The sequence below is a fragment of the Mercenaria mercenaria genome, chromosome 10 (genome assembly GCF_021730395.1).
Source record: "Mercenaria mercenaria strain notata chromosome 10, MADL_Memer_1, whole genome shotgun sequence".
Lineage (NCBI taxonomy): Eukaryota > Metazoa > Mollusca > Bivalvia > Venerida > Veneridae > Mercenaria > Mercenaria mercenaria.
The window spans coordinates 54,388,472-54,414,339 of NC_069370.1; the positions used below are offsets into that span (position 1 = coordinate 54,388,472).

Consider the following 25,868-nt stretch of genomic DNA (forward strand, 5'->3'; position numbering starts at 1 on the left):
TCTGACACCAATTTTTCATGAATTATGCCCCTTTTTACTTAGAATTTAAGGTAAATTTTGATGTATTTTCACTATATCTCAGTTACTACTGAATGGATTTGATCCAGACTTAAAATAGATGTTCCACCTCATCACCCACATCATGTGACACAAGGTGCATAACTCTGACACTAATATTTCTTGAATTGTTTCCCCTATTACCTAGAGTTTAAGGTTAATTTTGATGTATTTTCACTATATCTCATTCTGATTGGCTTAGAGCCAAAGGGAAGTAACCTTTTTTAACTTTTGTACTGAGTTTCTTCCCCTTAAATTCCAGGAATTAGTCTATTTTTAGAAATCCTATTTTTAGATTTTCAGTATTTTAGGTATTTTTCTAACTTTTTTTTTATAAGTCCTATGTAGAAAGTAAAAACATTTTTCTGTGGTAACATGGGTCGGTAAGACCCTTTTTTGTATTCACTTTTAGTGTATCTCTAATATTAGAGATTTAATATATTTACTTGTGTTACTATACTAGTATTATACTAGTATTACTTATATGTGGAAGCCCAGGATGAAGTACTCCAAAGTATTTTTAAGATTCCTTATGGTTTCCATTCTTCTGTGACAAGACCGTATGGTGGGGGTATGAGTCACTCCTGTGACAGTTCTAGTTATATAAATGAATATGCAAAAAGGGTTTGTTTGTTTCAGTGTAACATCAAAATATAATATAACAATTATATATCAACAGTGAACCCCACATGCATTATATTTTCACGAGGGGTTAATGCTTTAATCTTACATGTAAAACAAACATATTCCTAATTTCTTGCATACCAGACAGGGATTTCCGGTATTTTTACCGGTGCTGGAAAAATCCATCTTACACCCCGGGATGTAAGATTACTCTCGTGCTTTAAATGACGTATTACGAACTACATATATGTAGAAGATTTATGTAGTTATTTATATTTTATTTCGAAAAACGGAATAAAAATTAATACCTTGACAGTTCCTCTTTGTTCCTGATTGTATATTTCTCGATTCAAAACACGTTAATTTATCAAAAATTCATAACGTTATGCTGGAACTGATAAAACAAAACCGGAACTAAACATTGTTATTTGTCTTTGAAACGTCATGACGTCTTTCATGACGAAATGATCTATTCGATTTTTATCATAGAGTTCTAGTTTATTTTTCACCTGAAATTAAAGCAAACGTGTTCAATATAATTTTAAACTTAAACTTTGAAGTTTATTAGATTGTAGCATTCTCTAGGTCAAGGCTTTTTTTATTACCCTCTGTAGTCAGTCATTATCTATTGTAAAAAATTCTTTTTTAACCAAAGTGGAAAATTTCAGGTACTTGAAAATGCAGCTTTCTAAAAGGTCAGTTAGAATTCTCGATGTCGTTTGTCAGACATACCTTGTAAATAAATAATATTATTACAAAATTAATACTGCTATTTCTTTTGTTGCACTTTGCAGACTTTAAAATATGATAAAGTTATATATATATTTATCTGAGCAGTGCAATCCCTGTAAATGAGCACTCAGGCGCTCAGGCCCTTCTCGCACACCATACCTATAGCTCGGACTTCTTTCATGTGTGAAGGCATGTGCACAAAAATGACAAATTTTGCCAGCACCTGGTAAATTGTAATGTGTTTTTTAGAAAAGTAATAAACAGAAATAGAAAAATAGCTCTCAGCTCATTTACACGGATAGTTTAGCTTTGTTATGTATGTTATAGTTTTCGCAGTTATGCATGATGACATAGAATGCTTACCCCGAAAATTGTGACACGAACATACTGATAACTTTTCCCACTTTACTTTTTTAATTAAAGTAAGAGTTCAGCACTTCATGGTTTTAATGTATTGTCACATTGGAATAACGTTTGTTTTACAGTAACTTCGAAATTCCTCAGAAATAATATCATGTACCCCACCCACCTAATTCATAATTTCAAAATAGCATAGGCCTTAAGCATCCATTTCACTTTCAAAATTCCTCATGTCTTTGTCTTCGTCTTCCGGGTACTGTGCATGGCCCTTCTGGAACATCATCGCACAATGGTTTATTCAGACATGTGAGTATAGATATTAAACATCAATATTCTGACTTACCACAAATAAGAATCAATCAATCAATCAACTTTATTAGCAAAATCGGCAATTAAATTTGCCTTTGGTCATTTAACATACAACATATAATAAACATGGCAAACAAAATATGGCATAAACATAGCACTGTCATGAGAATATCACACATTATAAAATACCAAACAGAAACTGATTAAGAAACAGCAAGATTTGATAGGGTTTTATGTCTTATACTTAGATAAGACGTGCGCAGTATTACTGGTATACATTACCAGTAACCGTGGTACCATTTTCCCGTGGAACGATACCGCGGTACCATCCAGGAATACCGGTATTGTATCAACATTATCCCTACTTCTGTTTATTTTTAATTTGCATTGTCTATGTAGCCTACCGTAATAGCAAATGACACCATGCATGATTTTCTGATTTTTATCTCTGGAATTCCCATGCTACTGTTATTAGTTTCCAAAAATAACCACCCAATGGGACCGCATGATCCCCAATCAAAACCTTCGAAAAACACCGGATTATTCCATATAGATGGATGACGTCATGGGCGCACTTGTTTTTACTTTGAATCTGGTAAATTTGGCGAGCCCCGACTTCAAGTTTAAACGAGGATAGTTTAAAATATCCTGGTATGTATTTGCATGTATTCAAAAAGAAATAAATAGTATGGAAAAAGTTGTCGAAATTTATGATTTTTTGTTTGAAAACAGTTTGATGAAGCCTTCATACTATTTGTAAACGTTACTGGTTGATCAAACGGGTGCACAAATCCAACTTCAAACAAGCGTGACCTATATACATGTGACCCAGTGCTTCCCTAGAGACAATATGGCGTCTTCTGATGAATCCACGCTGGTAAAAAGTACTAAGGGTCATTAATCTAACTAGTCATAAGTCCTGTGTATTTTTTCTTTAATTCTAGTCAAGTAACTAGACTCTTCGTTGTTGCTCATAATAAATTAAGTCTTTCTGCAGTTTTTCAGTATTTTTATGACCACTATCATAGCTGAAAGTCTTACGATAAAAATGGTGGTATACCGTGGTATATATTGTGGTAAATATGAAAAAACCGTGGTATACTGCGGTAATTTTTTCAAGGTGCTACTTAGCCCTAAGTCAGATTCTTTTATATATATCTACAAATATTTACAAGACGTTTCTTATTTTCTTGTTGACATAATATTTTTAAACATCAGAATTGTAGGCCACGCTGTATTTCCCAAATACTTATTTCTAACATCTGTATTACTGCAACATAGCAAGAAATGGTACTCAGTTTCAACTGCATTTTGATTACAGATTTTGCATATTCTGTTATTTCGATCAATATTATTAAATCTACCAGACTTGATTTCTAACTTACGGGAGCTTAATCTGAAACAAGTAAACATTTTTCTTAAATTTTCACTGGCAATTTTATCAATGTATTCTTCATAACAAAAGACTGTTTTATACTGACATAATAATATTTCAGCTTTGACATTGAATTAATTGATGCATTCCATTATTGCATAAATTGGTCACGTAATCTCAGTTTAAATGCAGGGAGATAGTTAGTATTCGGATCAAAGTACTGACGCACGTGTCAGACCCAGATGGTCTATTATAGAATGCATACGTTTAGCCTAGTTCTTACCAAAAGCATTTGAACATAGATTTTGAATAATTATATTCCTGAGAATCACCATGTGCAAGTAAGTATCCTTTACACAACAGCCTACCCTTCCCTAGAGCTGCAGTGTGAACTTAGCCAGAGGCGCTCTTGAAAATTTTGTACTCAGTACTGGGTTTTACAATTACGTTCACTACAACTATTCCGTTACTTTCCAGCATATCTTTTTTTACTTCCAGGCCCAATTAACTTCCAACGTCCAATTAATGTCATTTTATTACTTTATCATGATTTGTCACATGTTTGACATCGCGGGAGTGAAATAAAGCCATTACTTAACAAGGCCTCCTCTACCATTCCTCAGTGTACATTGTAGCTAAATGCTACAAATTCAAAGAACTGGCTACATATTTTTGAAAGTGGCGACAAGATTTTATGAAAATGTGGCCAAACTTCAGCAGTTCAGCTTCAATTTGGCAGTTTCTCTCAAACAGTGGCTACAACCTTCTGATGCCCAGTGGAAGCCCTGCTTCAACTTGATAATACACTATTGTAAGAAAGCTTTGACATCGCCATTGTTTAAAGTGTAGGAGATGTTGTTCAAATCAACTTGTATTATAAACAGTATTATTCTGAAACTTTAACACTGTAAATGTTTATAAACAGTTTGAATTAAAAAACTTTTTACTATTACAGTTAGAATTTACCTTTCTTTCTGTTTTTATGCTCTAAATTTATGTACTTAGAAAGTTCTTTTTTGGTTAAAAGAAAAACCTTGTGTATGCGTTAGAGGCTGTATTTTTCAATTGATCTTTATGAAATTTGGTCAAAATGATTGCCTTGATGAAATCTAGGTCAAGTATGAATACGGGTTATCTGAGGTCAAAAAGTATGTCACTAGGTCAGATCTAAGAAAAGCCTTATGTATCAGATAGAGGCTGTATTTTTCAATTGATCTTCATGAAATTTGGTCAGAATGATTGCCTTGATGAATTCTAGGTTGCTTATGAATATGGATTATCTGGGTTCAAAAAGTATGACACTAGGTCAGATCTAAGAAAAACCTTATGTATGCGATAGAGGCTGTATTTTTCAATTGATCTTCATGAAATTTGGTCAGAATGATAACCTTGATGCAATCTAGGTCAAGATCGAATATGGGCCATCTGGGTTCAAAACCAATGTCACTACCGGTAGGTCAGATCTAAGAAAAAACTTGTGTATGCAATAGAGGCTGTATTTTTCAACTGATCTTCATGAAAATTGCTCAGAATAATTGCCTTGATAAAATTTAGGTCAAGTTTGAATATGGGTCATCTAGGGTCAAAAGTAGGTCACAAGGTCATATCAAAGACAATACTTGTTTAAACTCAAGAAACCACATTTTTTGTCCAATCTTAATGAAAATTGGCCAGAATATTTGTTTCCATGAAATCACTAGGTCAAACATGTTTACACTGTTACGGTGTGTTTCTCAGGTGAGCGACCTAGGGCCATCTGGGCCCTCTTGTTTGGAAACTCATTGACATATGGCTTTAAACATTTCTTGGCATTGAAATGCAGGAAAAATTAGTAAGCTGTCCACCTACAGCGCAGTAAAGTGTATTGATTACTGGACCCTTAGCCTCTTCCATCATAACCCGACTGCATTACATTGCCTAGTTGGTATTCAAACTCAAAATCTAGTTGAGCATTTATTGTAAGCATGGGCGCATTTTTAGCTGGACTGTTCGAAATATTAGAAATAGGTAGAGCCTATGTAATCACTTTTGTCAAAGTAAGCATCTGTGTCATAAAAGTATTGCATGTTACAAGCATGTTTCTCAACAACTACTATGCCGTCGTTGGAATCAATGAGGGATTTTTTTCATATATTGAGAATACTGGTACTGGTAACATGGGGGGAAAATCATAGTTCTTAAATAATTACACATTTGGCATGTTTGGGGAATATTAAAAGAATTTGGTGTAATATTTATTTGCTAATAGCTGTGTGGGCAGCAGTGGGAAGTGGGAAACAGGATTTTACTATGACATTTTGTAGATCTGGCATTGATAGTGCAAATATTTTGTTGCATAAAACTAGAAGTTCATTTTCTATTTTTTAATTATGCCCCTCACTTTGGGGGGGGGGGCATATAGATTTGCCCTTGTCTGTCCGTCTGTCCATCCGTCAAAAGTTCCTGACGTGCCTAGCTCGAAAAGTATTTGATATAAATTGATGAAACCTTGCATGAGTCTTTATCATAATATGAACTTGTGCACCTCCTATTTTTCGTCTGGCTCCGCCCCCTTTTTTCAGAGTTATGGCCCCTGAAATAGTCAAAAATGCACATTTTTACCTTGTGACACGCCTAGCTCAAATAGTATTTGATATAGATTCATGAAACCTTGCATGAGTCTTAATCATGATATGAACTTGCGCACCTCCTATTTTTAGCTCGACTATTCGAAGAATAGTCTAGCTATTCTACTCACCCTGGCGTCGGCGTCGGCGTCACACCTTGGTTAAGTTTTTGCATGCAAGTACATACAGCTATCATTTAAAGGCATATAGCTTTGAAACTTATTTATTCTTTTTCTAGGTCAATTACCAACCTCACTGGGTCAAGTTCCATAACTCTAACATGTATTTTGAGCAAATTATGCCCCCTTTTGGACTTAGAAAATTCTGGTTAAAGTTTTACATGCAAGTTACTATCTCCAAAACTAATGCAGATATTGAATTGAAACTTCACATGTGTCTTTGGGGTTATAAAACTAGTTGATAGCACCAAGTCCCATAACTCTGACCTTCATTTTGGTTAAATTACGCCCCCTTTTGGACTTAGAAAATTCTGGTTAAAGTTTTGCTTGCAAGTACATACAGCTATTACTAAAAGGCATATAGATTTAAAACTTATTTTTTCTTTTTCTAGATCAATTACCTACCTCACTGGGTCAAGTCCCATAACTCTGACATGTATTTTGGCCAAATTACGCCCCCTTTTGGACTTAGAAAATTCTGGTTAAAGTTTTGCGTGCAAGTACATACAGCTATTACTAAAAGGCATATAGATTTGAAACTTATTTTTTCTTTTTCTAGATCAATTACCTACCTCACTGGGTCAAGTCCCATAACTCTGACATGTATTTTGGCCGAATTATGCCCCCTTTTGGACTTAGAAAATCCTGGTTAAAGTTTTACATGCAAGTAACTATCTCCAGAACTACTACAGATATTAAATTGAAACTTCACATGTGTCTTCGGGGTTATAAAACTAGTTGATAGCACCAAGTCCTATAACTCTGACATGTATTTTGGGCAAATTATGCCCCCTTTTGGACTTAGAAAATTCTGGTTAAAGTTTTGCTTGCAAGTACATACAGCTATAACCAAAAGGCATATAGCTTTGAACCTTATTTATTCTTTTTCTAGGTCAATTACCAACCTCACTGGGTCAAGTTCCATAACTCTTAACATGTATTTTGAGCAAATTATGCCCCCTTTTGGACTTAGAAAATTCTGGTTAAAGTTTTACATGCAAGTTACTATCCCCAAAACTAATGCAGATATTGAATTGAAACTTAACATGTTTCTTTGGGGTTATAAAACTTGTTGATAGCACCAAGTCCCATAACTCTGATATGTATTTTGGTCAAATTATGTCCCATTTCGAACTTAAAACTCTTTTGATATTTAACATTTTGGGTAATAATTTCCTGCTTCTGTGACAATATTTCGAATAGTCGAGCTTGGCTGTCTTACGGACAGCTCTTGTTCATCTGGCTCCGCCCCCTATTTTCAGAGTTATGGCCCCGGAAATAGTCAAAAATGCACATTTTCACCTTGTGACATGCCTAGCTCAAAAGTATTTGATATAGATTCATGAAACCTTGCATGAGTCTTAATCATGATATGAACTTGCACACCTCCTATTTTTCATCTGGCTCCTCCCCCTATTTTCAGAGTTATGGCCCCTGAAATAGTAAAAAATGCCCATTTTTACCTTGTGACACGCCAAGCTCAAATAGTATTTGATATAGATTCATGAAACCTTGCATGAGTCTTAATCATGATATGAACTTGCGCACCTCCTATTTTTCATTTGGGTCCACCCCCTATTTTCAGAGTCATGGCCCCTGAAATAGTCAAAAATGTACATTTTCACCTTGAGACACGCCTAGCTCAAAAAGTATTTTATATAAATGGTTGAAAACTTGCATAATTCTTTATCATGATGTAAACTTGCACACCTCTAAATTTTTGGCTGGCTCCACCCCCTATTTTTAAAGTTATGGTCCCGGAAATAGTAAAAAATGCACTTTTTCACCTAATTATGTGCCTAGCTCAAAAAGTATTACCCTAGATGTAAATTCAGGAAACCTTGCTGGAGTCTTTATCGTGATGTGACCTTGATCATTTGGCATTCTTCTTGAGAATCTTAGCTCTTATTACAGAGTTATGGCTCATGAAATAGCCAAAGTAGTGGATTTTTTTGTTTGTGATGCTCATAGCCCAAAAAGTATAGGGTCTAGAATAATGAATCCTTTTCATAAAATGTTTGTTGAGGCTATACCCCATTAAGACTGCAAACATTTGAATTATTGCCCCTTATTTGTGACAAATGTACCAGTGGGGGGCACACCCTGTGTCCTACAGACACATTCTAGTTAGTATGTTAACCAAATAATTTCTTATGACTAAAATATTGCTCAATCGATATGAAAATTTATAGAATAAATTTACAAATATGAATTAATGCAAACCTAATGAAAGCATCACCATGAAAGCACGAGGGGCCTCCGTGGCTGAGTGGTTAAGGTCGCTGACTTCAAATCACGTGTCCCTCATCTATGTGGGTTCGAGCCTCACTCAGGGCGTTGAATTCTTCATGTTAGGAACTAGTGAGGAAGCCATCCAGCTGGCTTACGGAAGGTCGGTGGTTCTACCCAGGTGCCAACTCGTGATGAAGTAATGCACGGAGGGGCACCTGGGGTCTTCCTCCACCATTAAAACTGGAAAGTCACCATATGACCTAAAATTGTGTCGGTGCGACATTAAAGCCCCCCCCCCCCCCCCCCAAAAAAAAATGAAAGCACAACGTCATTAACATTGTGGAAATATGATCGCTGTGTGCCGGGTCCGTGTAAGTGACTGTTTTCGAGGAGGCGCAACTCCTGAATGCGCAGTCATAATCACGTCAAATTTGCAGTGCATTTAGTAGAAAGATTACAAATAATGATGGTATATTTTTTGTTTTGCTTCATTAAAGTATATAAAAGCTAGAGAAAAAGTCTTACATTATTTTTGAAGAGCCCTCGTAGTCAGTAGTCAATAATTTGCCTGTCGTGATATGTTTAAAATAAAATACCACAAAATATGACTTATCAATTATCACACTGCTTGCAAACGATAAAGTTCATATGTTCCTAATTTTATTTAGCTGCTGGAAGTACCTTGATACAGTTGTCAGGAAAGAAAACAGCATTTTCAGTATGGCGGCCATTTAACCGGTTTGGTTTGATTTTATGCAAACGATTAACCGGTTTCAAAATTTTGAAATTGTCCCAGCCCTAGTATACTATATAAATACAGTTTCTTGTCAGGAGTATCCTCAGCAGTCATTTCATCAAAGCTTAATATGAAAGTTTATTCTGAAGTGGAGATGCGCATAACTTCTTCATGTACTTTTCAGATGAATTTTCACTTAGTTATTGCCCTTTTAGTATTCAGCATGGCGTGCTAATTATAGAAATATTATAGTTGAATCAATATAGCATTAACCATACAGGCAAGTAATTAGTCAGTCCCACCACACAGTGGTGTGGGAGACATACACTGATTTACTGACCTCTCTAGGTGTGCAATGTGTGTCTGTCATTTCTCATCCGATCTCCACTAAACTTGAACAAAATGTGTTTGCTAATAAGTCCACTTGTTTTGTAGAGTAATATACACGCTATCATTACAAAAACTACAAAATAAGTGTCAGTATATTGATATAAACATTGAATTCCAGAAAAAGGACTGCCTAAAGGGGGCCCACTTCTGGACAGTCGAAGGCCTTTGAAGACTCACCATTTTCAAGTAACTGTTACCTGTATTCGTTTTGATGCAATTGCAATAGCATGCGTGTGTTGGAATTTCTTATAACTAGGTGGAACAAAATTTTACAGCAATTGTTTATTTTTATTTCTTTACAAATGGCATTTATTTTCAAAGGGGGACAACTTTTTCAGAATATTTTTAAGTATCCGTCATATGGGACATTATGGCAGAACATGTAATGGTCAGGTAAAATATTGGTAACGATGTTGTTTGTTTATCAAATATTTCTTTGTTTTGGTGATATACTTATAAACCTTAATACATTGAACTTGTTAGGAATATTTTCCAGATGAAGTGAAGCAAGATATTGGATAAACACGTATGTTGTAAACTTATACCATATGATTATACCCTGGTGTCATATTATTCTTCCAGTAATCAGAGAGTAATCAAAAGTAATCATAAATTTACAGATAGAAAATTCACTGTAATTGATTAAATTAAATTACATGTAATCAGATTGAGGTTAGTAATCAAAATACATTTGAATACTTGTATTTAAGTAATCAGTTACAGGTGATTACTGTATTCGATTACCCCAAGCCTGTCATGATATGACTCATTTATCATTTATGTCTGAACTGTATGTTTCAAATTGAACTATTTTCAAGTGACTTTTTATTTCTGACCATCAGTCATATGTGACCGTCGGTTCGGCAGCTCCAGATAGTTGCGGGGAAATTATGCTCAAGTGGTAACTGACCACCGGAGACCGATCAGTCAACAGATATTTTGGAGTGGGGTCATTGCCCCTGTATGGATGCACAAATGATGAACATATTTTACGTAGAGTTATTTCAATATTTTCATATCATCCAATGTTCAAACTATAAGTAAGAAGACAAGCACCAAAAGTAATTCTAATGTCGAATTATTGTAGATATTTCTTGTTTGAAAGTTCAAAAAAAGACTGATTCTTAGTTCTAAAACAAATTATTAGTTTTCAAGGACAATCTCTATGGTAACCATAGTAGCCAATAAAATTTAAAAGTAATTTTATATTTAAACCAATGAAAACTATTGTAACAAAAAGGTGAAATTATTTACTTAAAAATTAAGAAATTTACTTAAGAACATGCTTGGGCTTCACACTTAGTCAGTAAAGAAGGCCAAGGTGTTTGTTAACAATAGCTCCTAATGCAAAGTGCTAAAAGCAAAATCTGTTTTATAATCAAAATTGTTTAGAAAGTGATTAAGTAAAAATTTCTGACATGTTTAAGCAGGAAAATAATAAGTTAAGTAACATATCATTATCTCAAATCAAATAATGTTACAAAATAGAAAATCAATTTTGAATAATTTTTACTTAACTCACAAAATACGAAATTAAAATTATTAAAATTATTAAAATTTTGATTTATCATTAAAATTTTATGAAAGAATTTGGCTGATTTTATAGCCTGGTTACACATAACTGGATTTTAATCTTGATGCCCTAGTGAAATTTGCTATCAAAATTTCAGTCTCATACACAGTGGGGATCAAAAACTGTTTTGTAAACATGGTGTCATTTCGTTTCTCTGTTATTTTAAACTTGAGAGTTAACCATAAAATTATCATACTTATAATTCAGTGTATCTTTTTGATACGGTTAATTAGATACAACAGTAAAGATGATGCATGGGTTGTTTTGCTACTACTTAACAGTGTCAGTTTAATTTCAGCTTTGTCTGATCTAAAACATGATAAATTTTTAGGCATCAAAATATTTAAAAAAGAGATTTACTTTTTTCCCTGGGATTTATTGTCATGGATTCACTCAAGCATTCAAGCATTGAATAGGAACATGACTTTTGTGTACCCTGTAAATAATAAGGATTTTTAAAAAATTTGTGTCCGTTATACTGGTACAAAATGCATCTTTTGTATACTTCAGCAGCTCAATAGAAGAAGTTCAGTTAAAGAAGTAACGAGAAAGTACAGAAGAAATGCAAGGAGAACTAGTTTAAGACATTTAGTTTAAAGGAAAATTGGACAGAGCAGAGACTAACGAAGCAAAAGGAGTCAAAAGTTGTTGAAAGGTAGAGCATTCTTTCTCAAGCCAAGGAGTTTTAAGCATTCTGAAAAAAAAAGATGAAAGTGATGACATTGTGAATAACTGAATGACATGGATGGTAAATTAATCTTGCAAGTTCAGATCTGATAAAACCCTATTGTTCAGATTCTGAAGACATCACTTATAATACATATGAAATTTATGATCTTATAACATGTGTTAGTATCATTGATAGGGAGTGAAACTTTTGATATTGATTGTCCAAAATGTTAAAATGATGTAAAGGGGCATTTAGATGAACATTTCGCATTGGAATATAAAGACAGAGGAGATAGTAAAGTCTGCAAAAATTCTAACAACTATATGTTATATGTAGTGAAAGTACATGAAAGAATGTCAAGAAAGCAATCTAGGCTCTTAACATTCATTTAAAAAAAAGCAGTGAGAAGGCACCTGAGAATTACAAGTTTGAAGAGAGCTGAGAAATGGCATTTCACAACAAGGATAATGAAGATGGGCATGAATACAAAGGTAAATATTTTATTAAGTTGTCTGCCGTATAGGTCAGTTTGAGGCCCCTTAGGCCCCTTTTACTGGCAAAGTTCTAATTAAGAGTCGAGCGCTGATTTTAAGATTGTATTTTAGAAAACTACCTGGAAAACCAAAAAAGGATATGACAGTAACAAAAGCAACTGGCTGTATTAATAAGGTAATCCGATGTCTCAGTATATATTAAAGTAGAGGGTACATATAAATGTATTGTTGTATTACATTTAAAAGAGTGTAATGTAACAGGTTTGAAAGGTTCGGAATATTGTATATTCTATAAATCATTGTTTAATATGTTACGGAGAAAGATGATAAACTGTAATACTTGAATCTAAATTGAAAATATTGAAAGCTTGCTGAATTATCAAACCTGTCACAAAACATGTAGCCCAAGGGTTAAACAGGTATACTTAGTTGTTTATACCATTTACTTCTGGGATCAAAGTTTAATATGTTTAAGGAAAAAGGCACGAGGAATTGCGTAATTTTACATAGCGGCTAGACTGCTTAATTAAATATATAGACTCTCTATGTTGAAACATAATTATCGGGGAGTTAGAGTTAGGGAGAGAGAGATGGGGTAGAAATGCTAGATTGATAAGGTCACCATCACTTGATAATATCTACGTAAAAATGTTATGTTTAAATATTAAAGACTGTTGCTATGTTAAATAAAACTGTTTAAAAGGTTATGTTGGTTGTATTAAATGACCTTTTCCTTTGTATTTCATGTCTGAAGCAAAACTTAACAAACATTTAAGCCAGTTGTTGCATGTAGGTAGGTAGCAATGACATGGTATATACAGAGTGCTTGGACCAGGTCTGTAGGTCAGAGAAAAGGGCAAGATCACAGCAAGCTCAAATCTCTGTCATATTTTGCGTCCAGAGTTTAACTTAAATACAATAATCATTGAAACTTAGCATTTAGGTAGATGGCAATGAGATGATGTGCAGAGCACATGAACTTTGATGGTAGATCAAAGATAAAGGTCACATTTTAACTGATTTTAACTTGGAATAGAGGTTTTTGTCGAGCCCGCTTGTGGAAGCGAAGACATAGTTGTCCAAATGGCTGTTCGGTGTATGTGCATGCGTCCGTCCGGATTTGTTCGTCCGGACCATAACTTTGACATGCATGGAGCAATGTTGTTTATATTTGGCATGAATGTTAACGTCAGTGAGACCGAGTGTCATGCGCAAACCCCAGGTTCCTATCTCAAAGGTCAAGGTCACATAGGTCAAAGGTCAAATTCAAAAATATCTGTCCGGAGCATTTCTGCTTCATACATGGAGGGATTTTGATGTAACTTGGCACAATTGTTTGACATCATGAGACGGAGTGTCTTGCGCAAGAACCAGGTCCTTAGGTCTAAGGTCAAGGTCACACTTAGAGGTCAAAGGATACAAGAATGGCAACTTTGTCCGGAGCATTTCTTCTTCATACATGGAGGGATTTTGATGTAACTTGGCACAAATGTTCACCTTCATGAGACGGAGTGTCTTGCGCAAGAGCTAGGTCCCTGGGTCTAAGGTCAAGGTCACACTTAGAGGTCAAAGGATACAAGAAAGGCAACTTTGTCCGGAGCATTTCTTCTTCATACATGGAGGGATTTTGATGTAACTTGGTACAATTGTTCATCATCATGAGACGGAGTGTCTTGCGCAAGAACTAGGTCCCTGGGTCTAAGGTCAAGGTCACACTTAGAGGTCAAAAGTCAGATATAAGAATGACTTTTTCTGGAGCATTTCTTTTTGATGCATAGAGGGATTTTGCTGTAACTTGGCACAGTTGTTCATCATCATGAGACGGAGTGTCATGCATAAGATCCTAGAATGACTTCCCTTTGTTGTTACTATAAATAGCTTATATTCGTAACTTTTTTATTACTGGTTGTAGAGAAAAATCAAGACCACTTTTCTGTAGTACAACATGCATGTTACATCCAATTTTCAGGTGTTTTTTGACCTATCTCTACTGGTGAGGATTTTTATGTGGACTTAGAATTTTTTTAATTTTTTAAAAAAATTTTTTTAGGCTTATGTCCCTTTGTTGCTACTTTAAATAACTTATATTGTAACTTTTAGCAATCTGTTTTTTATTTGGCATAAATGTTTGCCTCAATGAGACAAGGAGTGTCATGTGCAACTCTCAGTCCTTTTGACAGCTGGCAGGCTCGACATGTTGCCCGTGGGCATCTTGTTTGTTTTTGTCCTTCACTGCTAATTTATTATAATGCAGATTCATATTGACCAAATTGATTAAAATGTGATATAAATTTATCTTAGTTAACATTCTGTAGTTATGTCAGTTTGCTGTATGTAGAATGTGCATGCATGCAAAAGTTTACTTCTGTTACTAAGGAACAGGCTGAGTATTAATTCATCTAAATTCCCAATATGTGAGATCCTTTTGCTCAGACTGATCAGTTGAGTTAATGAAAACTGAAATACTGTATGCTGTGATTAGCCACGGTGGTATGTCAGGAAATCCCTGGCAAACTACACCAGAACTTGGTAGGGAGAATGCAAGTTACTATGGCATGTATCTTATACCAATTTTTCACTGGTTGAAGAAGTGAATAGAAATATCTAGCTGGAGGGTAACTGTTCCCCAAGAGCCATAATATTATGTTTCCGTCCACACATTTTACCGGTGACAGATTGAATATTCTTTTTTTTTTTTGCATACCATATTCTTCAAATAATAAAAGAAATGGAATAAAACAAATGCTTTTCCTTTGAGCACAATCTTACCCAAGTAGCTAAAGAATTTATGTGTTCATTAAAAAATTACAGCATGTGAATTGCCTTACACCCTGGGGTGGTGTAAGAAGTTTTTCCAGCACTTGCAAAATCATAGAAAAACTTTGCCTGACATGCAAGAAAGATCATTTGAACCGTACCATGAGAAAATCAAAATAGTGCATTTGCGACCAGCATGGATCCAGACCAGCCTGTGCATCCACACAGTCTGGTCAGGATCCATACTGTTCGCAAATGCACTATGTTGGTTTTCTCATGGTGCAGCTCATTTTAGTATCAGTTTATTCACAACAAAAAGCATTTGATTCTATTTTAGAAATGACATTTTAGCATTGTTGAAAAATTTTTGGACAAGTAATTCATATGTCTACATGTATATACTTTTAAGGGATATCATTTTCTATTATAGAGCCAGATGATGTATCGGAAATGATGAAAAGCTATGTCACAGCAGTAAAGCAAAAAGTGCAACATCTGGAAACAGTTGTCAATGACCATAGTTATAGTAAACCAACGTCAGCGACTGACCATGGTGCAAGAATCCCAGTGTCAGAGAAAACACATAGTTTGGAAAAACCAGTTTCAAGGAATGACTGTGCCTTAGGAAAATCGGTGTCAGTAGTGACTTTAGGTGCTAAAGATGGTAATACAGAAGCAGTGTCTGTTTGTGTTGATCTTAGGGATGCATCATCATCTTCAATCAGTTCTACATCATCATCTATGCCACTGTCATCAGTTACAGCTTCTTCTAAACAGTCAGCAGCTGGAAACTTAACATCAAATCCCTTATCAAGTACTCCTTTTGCAGATGTTGTTGGTGGAATAATTGACAAAATGAGGCCCATTCTACCTCTAGTAAGTCCTAGACAATCAGCTGTTTGCAATGAGAAGAGGAAGTCTTTAGATCATCAACAAAATTCAGGGAAGTCATCTTCTTTATCTACTAATTCAGCAACATCAAAAAAAACAAAAACTGAACGAGTTGCAGCCCTACTAGACATAATATATGGCCGGTATGTTTAACATTTTCATTATTTCGTATGTAATTTGTGACTTGTAATGGAAGGGCACAGCTGAACAATTGATTTTTAGCTCGACTATTCGAAGAATAAGTAGAGCTATCCTACTCACCACGGCGTCACACCTTGGTTAAGTTTTTCGTACCAGTCCACATTTTGACAAAGTCTTTTGAGATAAAGCTTTGAAACTTTCAACACTAAAAGTCTTGTTAAACATTCACCTTGACAATTTATAGGCAAGAGCACATAACTCCATCAAGGATTTTGGCTGAATTATGGCCCCTTTTGTCTTAGAAATCTTGGTTAAGTTTCTTGTACCAGTTCATATTTTGACAAAGTCTTTTTAGATAAAGCTTTGAAACTTTCAACACTTGTTTACCATCACCATGCCGAGTTATAGGCAAGAGTACATAACTCCATCAATGATTTTGGCTGAATTATGGCCCTTTTTGTCTTAGAAATCTTGGTTTAGTTTTTCGTACCAGTTCATATTTTGACAAAGTCTTTTGAGATAAAGCTTTGAAACTTTCAACACCTGTTTACCATCACCATGTCCAGTTATAGGCAAGAGTACGTAACTCCATCAAGGATTTTGGCTGAATTATGGCCCCTTTTGACTTAGAAATCTGGGTTAAGTTTTTCGTACCAGTTAATATTTTGTGTAAAGTGTTTGACATATGGCTTTGAAACTTTTATCACATGTTTAGTATAATAGTCTCTATCTGTAGGAAAGAGTACATAACTCTGTCATCTATTTTGGCTGAATTATGGCCCTTTTTGGACTTGGAAATTTGTTCTGTTTTCATACAAGTCCACGTTTTGTCAAAACTATTTGACATATTGCGTTTAAACTTTAAACACTTGTTTGTCATCATGTTTTCAATCTGTAGGCCAGAGTACATAACTTTGACAACTATTTTGGCTGAATTATGGCCCTTTTTGGAATTGGTTTACACATTGCCATTTAGTGCAAGACTTATCGAAATCCACAAATACAGGAACATTGTTTCTCTAATCTTTTTTTTCTTCTTTTGTCTGAATATCTGTGGTAATATTTTGACCCCATTCTTCAATCAGTTCTTCGAATAGTCGAGTGCGCTGTCATCCGACAGCTCTTCTTTTGTGGTGTTCTGTTTAAAATAATTCTGATTTGTTGATAGGCATATGAAATCTTTGTTAAAGCTAGAATAATTGTTTGTTTAGAGTAATACTTTAAAAATTAGTAGAAAAGGGAGGTAGACTTTTATTGGTTGAAAACCAGATTGGGGACTTCAGGTTTGCGCTTTTACGTCATTCCATCGGTTCATGTTGGGAGCATAATTCTGTCATCCATCAACATGATCAAGGGATTTTAATTTTAATATCACATGGTACAAATGATTCACATAATGAATACAACTTCTACATAGTATGACTGTGAAGTTTCGTAGCTGGTATTCTGTTTGGTATTTCACTCAACCGGACTGGAGTTACAGTCTGTGACTTAGTTAAAAATACACATAAAGTGCGTAAAGGTTCTTGATGCGTATATCTTAAAAAATATTTTATCTAGAGTTGTGAAACCATGTAGAAGAATTATCCAGCATGAAAATTTGTGCACCTGCATTTTTTTCCACTTTGCTAGACCAGAGATGTGACCCTTGACTTAGTCAAAAAATAAAAGTTTGTGTCCAATGTATGACACAATGTATTTGACCAAGAGTCATGTAATATTAGAGGATTGTTTAATAGCATGTGAAGTTGTGTGGGGATTTCACTCAGCTACTGGCCAGAGTTATGGTCCATCACTTAGTAAAAAATACACAGATTTCTTAAAATTTTCTGTTGCACACATTCTAAAATCATTTCATTTACAGTCATGACGACACGCAGCCCATGTTATGACACATGGCAGGAAGTGAGTTGGCCGGCACAGCATAGATGGACTCGACTGATGGGGACACACATTCTAAGATTTATTTGATTTAACATTTTTTTGACTGTCAATTTCAGTAATTCCATGCAAGGATGACTAGTATTTGAAAAATTCATTATTAAACTGCTGTAAACTTTTTGCACAGTACATTAATGTATGGTAGGGGTTGGGGGGTTATCATTTAGTCTGCTGAAAGGCAAGGCACTCCAAAATCATAAGGGAAAAACTCTTGTGTTATTTGTATTAGTCAAGAAAGAATATTAAGTATTTTTTAGCTTTGGTGGAGTCTAAACGAATCTTTGTCTGTATATTTGCATAGAACTATAAATGAAATATAATCTATCATAATATTGGGCAAAAAACAAGGACACACAAACAAGGTCAGTAAATAGAAAAACTATGTTGGCAGTCTTTAGGCCATTTTCTACCAGGTCTTCATGTAACATTGTCTGAATGAGTGTTTTGTGTAAACTTAGGTCATGTTGAGTTAACTAATACTGGAAAATCATTTAATTTCATGGGCATGAAATTTCGTGGTTTTGGTCAAGACGGCAATTTCGTTGGGATATGAATTTGTGGATTTCAGCTTTTGAACATAAACTGAATGGGAATTTTACTTGTACGTTGGGATTAAATTTTGTGGATTGACTTAACCACAAAATCCATGAAAATTATTTCCCCACGAATATTAATGATTTCACAGTATGTCATTAGTTCAAACTAAACAAAAACCTTTTAAACTCTCATGAGGCCATAATGTTTGCTTGATCTTATTCTACATGAGTTCTTGTCAGAATGTTTGTCTTTTAATAGTCTTGAAATATTGATGGAAGCTATTTATGATATAAATTGTCTTTTTAACTCATTTGAACAGAAGTATAAGTGGATGGTACGGTGCCCATTGTCCACAATTTACATAACCGTCATCGACTCTGTAACTCCTGATCAGAATTACACCAAACTTGGTCTATCTATAGCAATCTTGCAATCTTTGACTTTGTTATTTAAGTAAGTGCCATTATATGATCTGTTGCTTAGATCTTTTTAGAATCTTGTTGTCAATATAAAGTGTGAGGGAAGTTAGCCAGTTCCTTGTTCATTTCTGAACCTATAGTTGATACTTCATTTTCAAGGACTTAAGATAATAGATGATGATGAAGTACTTGCAATTCAAACACTGTAGTGCATTGCAGAAAGTATGATTTATGACAAGATATTTTAACATTGTTATTTGCTTTTCAGAGCAAGGAAACGAGCACAAAACTCTAATTCACCAGTGAATTCAGGTACTAATTTACTAAATTGTTTGCAACTTCAGTGATTCAGTACTTCATCATAGCCATCTTATAAGCCGTAGCAATGTGATATGTAATTATAGAGGGAATATTAGCCTAGGTTATATGCACTACATCATTACAGCATGCATATTGGTCACATCCATGCACTGCCTCATAACTGCCTGCATGTCAGTCACAGCCACGTACTGCCTCATTACTGCCTGCATATATGTCACCTCCATGCACTACATCATTACAGCCAGCATATCAGTCACGTCCATGCACTGTCTCATTACTGCCTGCATATCAGTCACAGCCATGCACTGCCTCATTACTGCCTGTATATCAGTCGAAGCCATGCACTGCCTCATTACTGCCTGCATATCAGTCACAGCCATGCACTGCCTCATTGCTGCCTGCATATAAGTCTGAGCCATGAACCGCCTCATTACTGCCTGCTTATCAGTCACAGCCATATCCTCATTAGAGTCTGTATATCAGTTACAGCCATATACTGCCTCATTACTGCCTGCATATCAGTCACAGTCATGCACTACATCATTACAGCCTACCTATCAGTCACATCCATACACTGTATCATTACAGCTTGCATATTTGTCACAGACATGCACTGCCTCATTTCAGCCTGCATATAAGTCACAGCTTTGCACTGTACATTACTGCCTACATACCAACCACAGCCATACGCTACATCATTACATCATTACAGTCTGCATATCAGTCACAGCCATGCACTGCATCATTACTGCCTGCATATCAGTCATAGCCATGCACTGCATCATTACTGCCTACATACCAACCACAGCCATATGCTACATCATTACAGTCTGCATATCAGTCACAGCCATGCACTGCATCATTACTGCCTGCATGTCAGTCACAGCCATGCACTGCATCATTACTGCCTGCATGTCAGTCACAGCCATGCACTGCATCATTACTGCCTGCATGTCAGTCACAGCCATGCACTGCATCATTACTGCCTGCATGTCAGTCATAGCCATGCACTGCATCATTACTGCCTGCATGTCAGTCATAGCCATGCACTGCATCATTACTGCCTGCATGTCAGTCACAGTCATGTATTACATCATTACAGCCTGCATAATAGTCACATTCATGCACAACATAATTGCACTCTGCATATCAGTCACAGCCATGCAGTATATCATTACTGCCTGAGATATCAGTCACAGTCATTTACTACATCATTACAGCCTGCATATCAGTCACAGTCATGCACTGTACATTGCAGCCTGCATATCAGTCACAGTCATGCCTACATTATTGTACCCCCCGACAACAAAGTTGTAAGGGGGGGTATACTGGTTTCAGGTTGTCTGTCTGTCCGTCTGTCCGTAGACGCAATCTTGTGCGCACCATTCTCTTATCCCTTGAAGAATTTAATGAAATTCTCACAATGATCATACCAACATAGTTTGCATTGGGCATGTTAGGATATCTTTTAGAAAAAAAATTTGCAGAGTTATGGGACTTTGTTTTTTTTTACTATACTATATACATAACACATCTGTGCGCACATCATCTCCATCACCTGCACAATTAGAACTCAACACAAGTCAGTACCAACATAGTTGTGCCTGGTCATGTTAGTCTTAGAAAAACAAATTTGCAGAGGATGGGACTTTGATTGTTTATTTGTTGTACTATACTTTACATGTACAATCTTGTGCGCACCATCTCTCCTCATCCCCTTGACACAATTTAATGAAACTTCACACAAGTGATCAGTACCAACAGTAGTTGTGCATGGGGCATGTTAGGTTCTTTTAGAAAAAAAATTTGCAGAGTTATGGGACTTTGTTTTTTGTTACTATACTATATACATAGACATAATCTTGTGCGCACCATCTCTCCTCATCCCCTTGACACAATTTAATGAAACTTCACACAAGTGATCAGTACCTACAGTAGTTGTGCATGGGGCATGTTAGGTTCTTTTAGAAAAAAAAAATTGCAGAGTTATGGGACTTTTTTTTTTTTTGTTACTATACTATATACATGTACACAATCTTGTGCGCACCATCTCTCCTCATCCCCTTGACACAATTTAATGAAACTTCACACAAGTGATCAGTACCAACAGTAGTTGTGCATGGGGCATGTTAGGTTCTTTTAGAAAAAAAAATTGCAGAGTTATGGGACTTTGTTTTTTGTTACTATACTATATACATAGACATAATCTTGTGCGCACCATCTCTCCTCATCCCCTTGACACAATTTAATGAAACTTCACACAAGTGATCAGTACCTACAGTAGTTGTGCATGGGGCATGTTAGGTTCTTTTAGAAAAAAAATTGCAGAGTTATGGGACTTTGTTTTTTTGTTACTATACTATATACATGACACAATCTTGTGCGCACCATCTCTCCTCATCCCTTGACACAATTTAATGAAACTTCACACAAGTGATCAGTACAACAGTAGTTGTCAGGGGCATGTTAGGTTCTTTAGAAAAAATTGCAGAGTTATGGGACTTTGTTTCTTGTTAACATACTATGTACATACAGTCTGCATATGCAATCTTGTGCGTGCCTAATCTACCAAACCCTTGCACACAGTTTAATGAAACTTCACACAAGTGATCAGTACCAACCCTAGTTGTGCATGGTGCATGTTACATTCTTTTAGATAAATATTCTTCATAGTTATGGGACTTTGTTTTTTGTTACTATACTGTATACATACAGTCTATATATATATATACAGTCCACATAATTATGCAATCTTGCATGCGTCAAATTGCAATGTACTGTGTCAGTGCATGAGGGGGGTACATTCATCACCTTTAGTGATAGCTCTAGTTACAACCTGCATATCAGTCATAGCCATGCACTGTTCATTACAACCTGCATATCAGTCATAGCCAGGCAGTGTGCATTACAACATGCATGTCAGCATATCAGTCACAGTCATGCACTACACCCTTACAGTCTGCTGTCAGTCTCATCTGTGCTGTGCTACATTACTGCCTGCAAAATCAGTCCTAGCCATGCACTGTACATTACTGCCTACATATCAGCCCCTGCCATGCACTAAATCATTATAGCTTGCATATCAGTCACAGCCATGCAATGCACATTAAAGCCTGCATATCAGTCACAGCCATGCACTGTACATTTCAGCTTTCATTCAGTACTTCATCATAGCCATCTTATAAGCCTAGGCAATGTAATATCTCATTATAGGGGAATATCAGCCTAGGTTATTATAGGCACTACATTATTACAGCCTGCATATCAGTCATATAAATGTACATGCACTGCCTCATTTCTGCCTGCATATCAGTCACAGCCATGTGCTGCCTCATTACTGCCTGCATATAAACCACAGCCATGCACTACATCATTACAGCCTGCATATCAGTCACATCCATGCACTGCCTCATTACTGCCTGCATATCAGTCACATCCATGCACTGCCTCATTACTGCCTGCATATAAGTCACAGCTATGCACTGCATCATTACAACCTGCACATCAGTCAAAGTCATGTTCTTCCTTACCTGCATATCAGTCACAGCCATGCACTGCTTCATTACTGCCTGCATATCAGTCACAGCCTTGCACTGCCTCATTACTGCCTGCATATCAGTCACAGTCATGCACTGCCTCATTACTGCCTACATATCAGTCATATCTATGCACATATCTGTCATGTACTTCCTCATTACTGCCTTTTTCAGTACAAAATATTAGAAGCTTAGGTAGAAAACTTAGATAAAAAGTCAACATCAGTCTATAACGATCTCGAGTTACATGGAGTATGTCTCCATACCATGATCTAGAAGCTTAACTGAATTTATAAGTGAGTCGGGGGTCTATCGCTAGAGATATTGAAATTTTACAGGAGAATTGAGTATGATGAAGCCAATGTCAGACACAGCAGTCAGAGGAAATCAGGTGAACAAGTATACTTACTAGTCGAGATCTGGATAATAGGAGAACAGAAAGTGCTCTTGGAAAGTCATGGTCTGCACTGTTTTTTATTCAGTCAGTAAATTTTTAATTAACATCCCTCTGAATATTAAATGGTACTGTACCGATTGAATAATGGGCAAGACAATTTTAGAAATATAGCAGGCTAAAGGTTAATAATCTTTCCAGCGAAAACAACAACAACAGTGTTGCCAAGTCTCACAAGGCCTAGGGCCGGTCTATCAGAGATAGCAGGTAACAATAATGACAGTCTGCCAGTACCTATGGAACCACAACCTGCAATACAGAGCCTGACCCCGACACCACAGAATGCTGGGGAACCAGAAAATAAAAATGAGCCACCAGAATCGAGATTTACAGTAAGAAGATATTTCATTCCAAAACAAATATTCAAAGCTATTAAATTGTTGTTGAAATGAGTTATTAAAAATAATGCATGACTTATTGTCAAGCATTGGAACAGATTTAATGAAAAGACCTATGAAAAACTAAATTATGCTTCTGGTGGCCCAATGGACCGTAAACTCAACAGCAGACGGTAATGTTTTAGATCTACATCCAGTTTTACTAGAAAATAGGCAGTCCTGTAAGCTATATGTGTTTTACTTACATAAAAGGCGCATACTTCCAGATTTAAGCTAAAAATATTGAAGTTTTGTCATATTATGAACATTGGAACATGAGTTTTTGTACCCCCCAACAACAAAGTTGTACGGGGGGGGTATACTGGTTTAATGTTGTCTGTCTGTCTGTCTGTCTGTCTGTCCGTCTGTCCGTAGACGCAGTCCTGTGCGCACCATCTCTCCTTATCCCCTAGACAGAATTTAATGAAACTTCACACAAGTGATCAGTACCAACAGTAGTTGTGCATGGGGCATGTTAGGTTCTTTTAGAAGAAAAATTTGCAGAGTTATGGGACTTTGTTTTTATGTTACTATACTATATACATAGACACAATCTTATGCGCACCATCTCTCCTCATCCCCTTGACACAATTTAATGAAACTTCACACAAGTGATCAGTAACAACAGTAGTTGTGCATGGAGCATGTTAGGTTCTTTTAGAAAAAAAAATTGCAGAGTTATGGGACTTTGTTTTTTTGTTACTATACTTTATACATAGACACAATCTTGTGCGCACCATCTCTCCTCATCCCCTTGACACAATTTAATGAAACTTCACACAAGTGATCAGTAACAACAGTAGTTGTGCATGGGGCATGTTAGGTTCTTTCAGCGACAAAAATTGCATAGTTATGGGACTTTGTTTCTTGTTAACATACTATGTACCTACAGTCTGCATATGCAATCTTGTGCGTGCCTAATCTACCAAACCCTTGCACACAATTTAATGAAACTTCACACAAGTGATCAGTACCAACCCTAGTTGTGCATGGTGCATGTTACATTCTTTTAGATAAATATTCTGCATAGTTATGGGACTTTGTTAGCTCACCTGTCACAAAGTGACAAGGTGAGCTTTTGTGATCGCGCGGTGTCCGTCGTCCGTCGTCCGTCCGTCTGTGCGTGCGTGCGTCCGTCCGTCCGTCCGTAAACTTTTGCTTGTGACCATTCTACAGGTCACATTTTTCATGGGATCTTAATGAAAGTTGGTCAGAATGTTCATCTTGATGATATCTAGGTCAAGTTCGAAACTGGGTCACATGCCATCAAAAACTAGGTCAGTAGGTCTAAAAATAGAAAAACCTTGTGACCTCTCTAGAGGCCATATATTTCACAAGATCTTCATGAAAATTGGTCAGAATTTTCACCTTGATGATATCTAGGTCAAGTTCGAAACTGGGTCACGTGCCATCAAAAACTAGGTCAGTAGGTCTAAAAATAGAAAAACCTTGTGACCTCTCTAGAGGCCATATATTTCAAAAGATCTTCATGAAAATTGGTCAGAACGTTCATCTTGATGATATCTAGGTCAAGTTCGAAACTGGGTCACGTGCCTTCAAAAACTAGGTCAGTAGGTCAAATAATAGAAAACCTTGTGACCTCTATAAAGGCCATATTTTTCATTGGATCTGTATGAAAGTTGGTCTGAATGTTCATCTTGATAATATCTAGATCAGGTTCGAAACTTGGTCACGTGCGATCAAAAACTAGGTCAGTAGGTCTAAAAATAGAAAAACCTTGTGACCTCTCTAGAGGCCATATATTTAATGAGATCTTCATGAAAATTGGTCAGAATGTTCATCTTGATGATATCTAGGTCAAGTTCAAAATTGGGTAACGTGCCGTCAAAAACTAGGTCAGTAGGTCAAATAATAGAAAAACCTTGTGACCTCTCTAGAGGCCATATTTTTCATGGGATCTGTATGAAAATTGGTCAGAATGTTCATCTTGATGATATCTAGATCAAGTTCGAAACTGGGTCACGTGCCCTCAAAAACTAGGTCAGTAGGTCAAATAATAGAAAAACCTTGTGACCTCTCTAAAGGCCATATTTTTCATGGGATCTGTATGAATATTGGTCTGAATGTTCATCTCGATGATATCTAGGTCAGGTTCGAAACAGGGTCATGTGCGGTCAAAAACTAGGTCAGTAGGTC

At 36.0% G+C, this 25,868-nt stretch overlaps 1 protein-coding gene across 3 annotated transcripts in view; it reads left to right on the top strand.

Moving 5' to 3' along the window:
• Window positions 1-25,868, top strand: part of LOC123561520 (uncharacterized) — a 93,608-nt gene that overhangs the window by 4,972 nt on the left and 62,768 nt on the right. For 2 of the 3 annotated variants that reach the window (XM_053553114.1, XM_053553116.1), the window contains exons 2-5: window positions 11,684-12,334; window positions 15,525-16,128; window positions 19,292-19,335; window positions 23,476-23,666. In XM_053553114.1, coding sequence (XP_053409089.1) covers window positions 12,289-12,334; window positions 15,525-16,128; window positions 19,292-19,335; window positions 23,476-23,666 — 885 coding nt within the window. In that variant the 5' untranslated portion in view covers window positions 11,684-12,288. The remainder of the gene's footprint in view (window positions 1-11,683; window positions 12,335-15,524; window positions 16,129-19,291; window positions 19,336-23,475; window positions 23,667-25,868) is intronic. The other variant, XM_053553115.1, reaches the window with a different exon arrangement.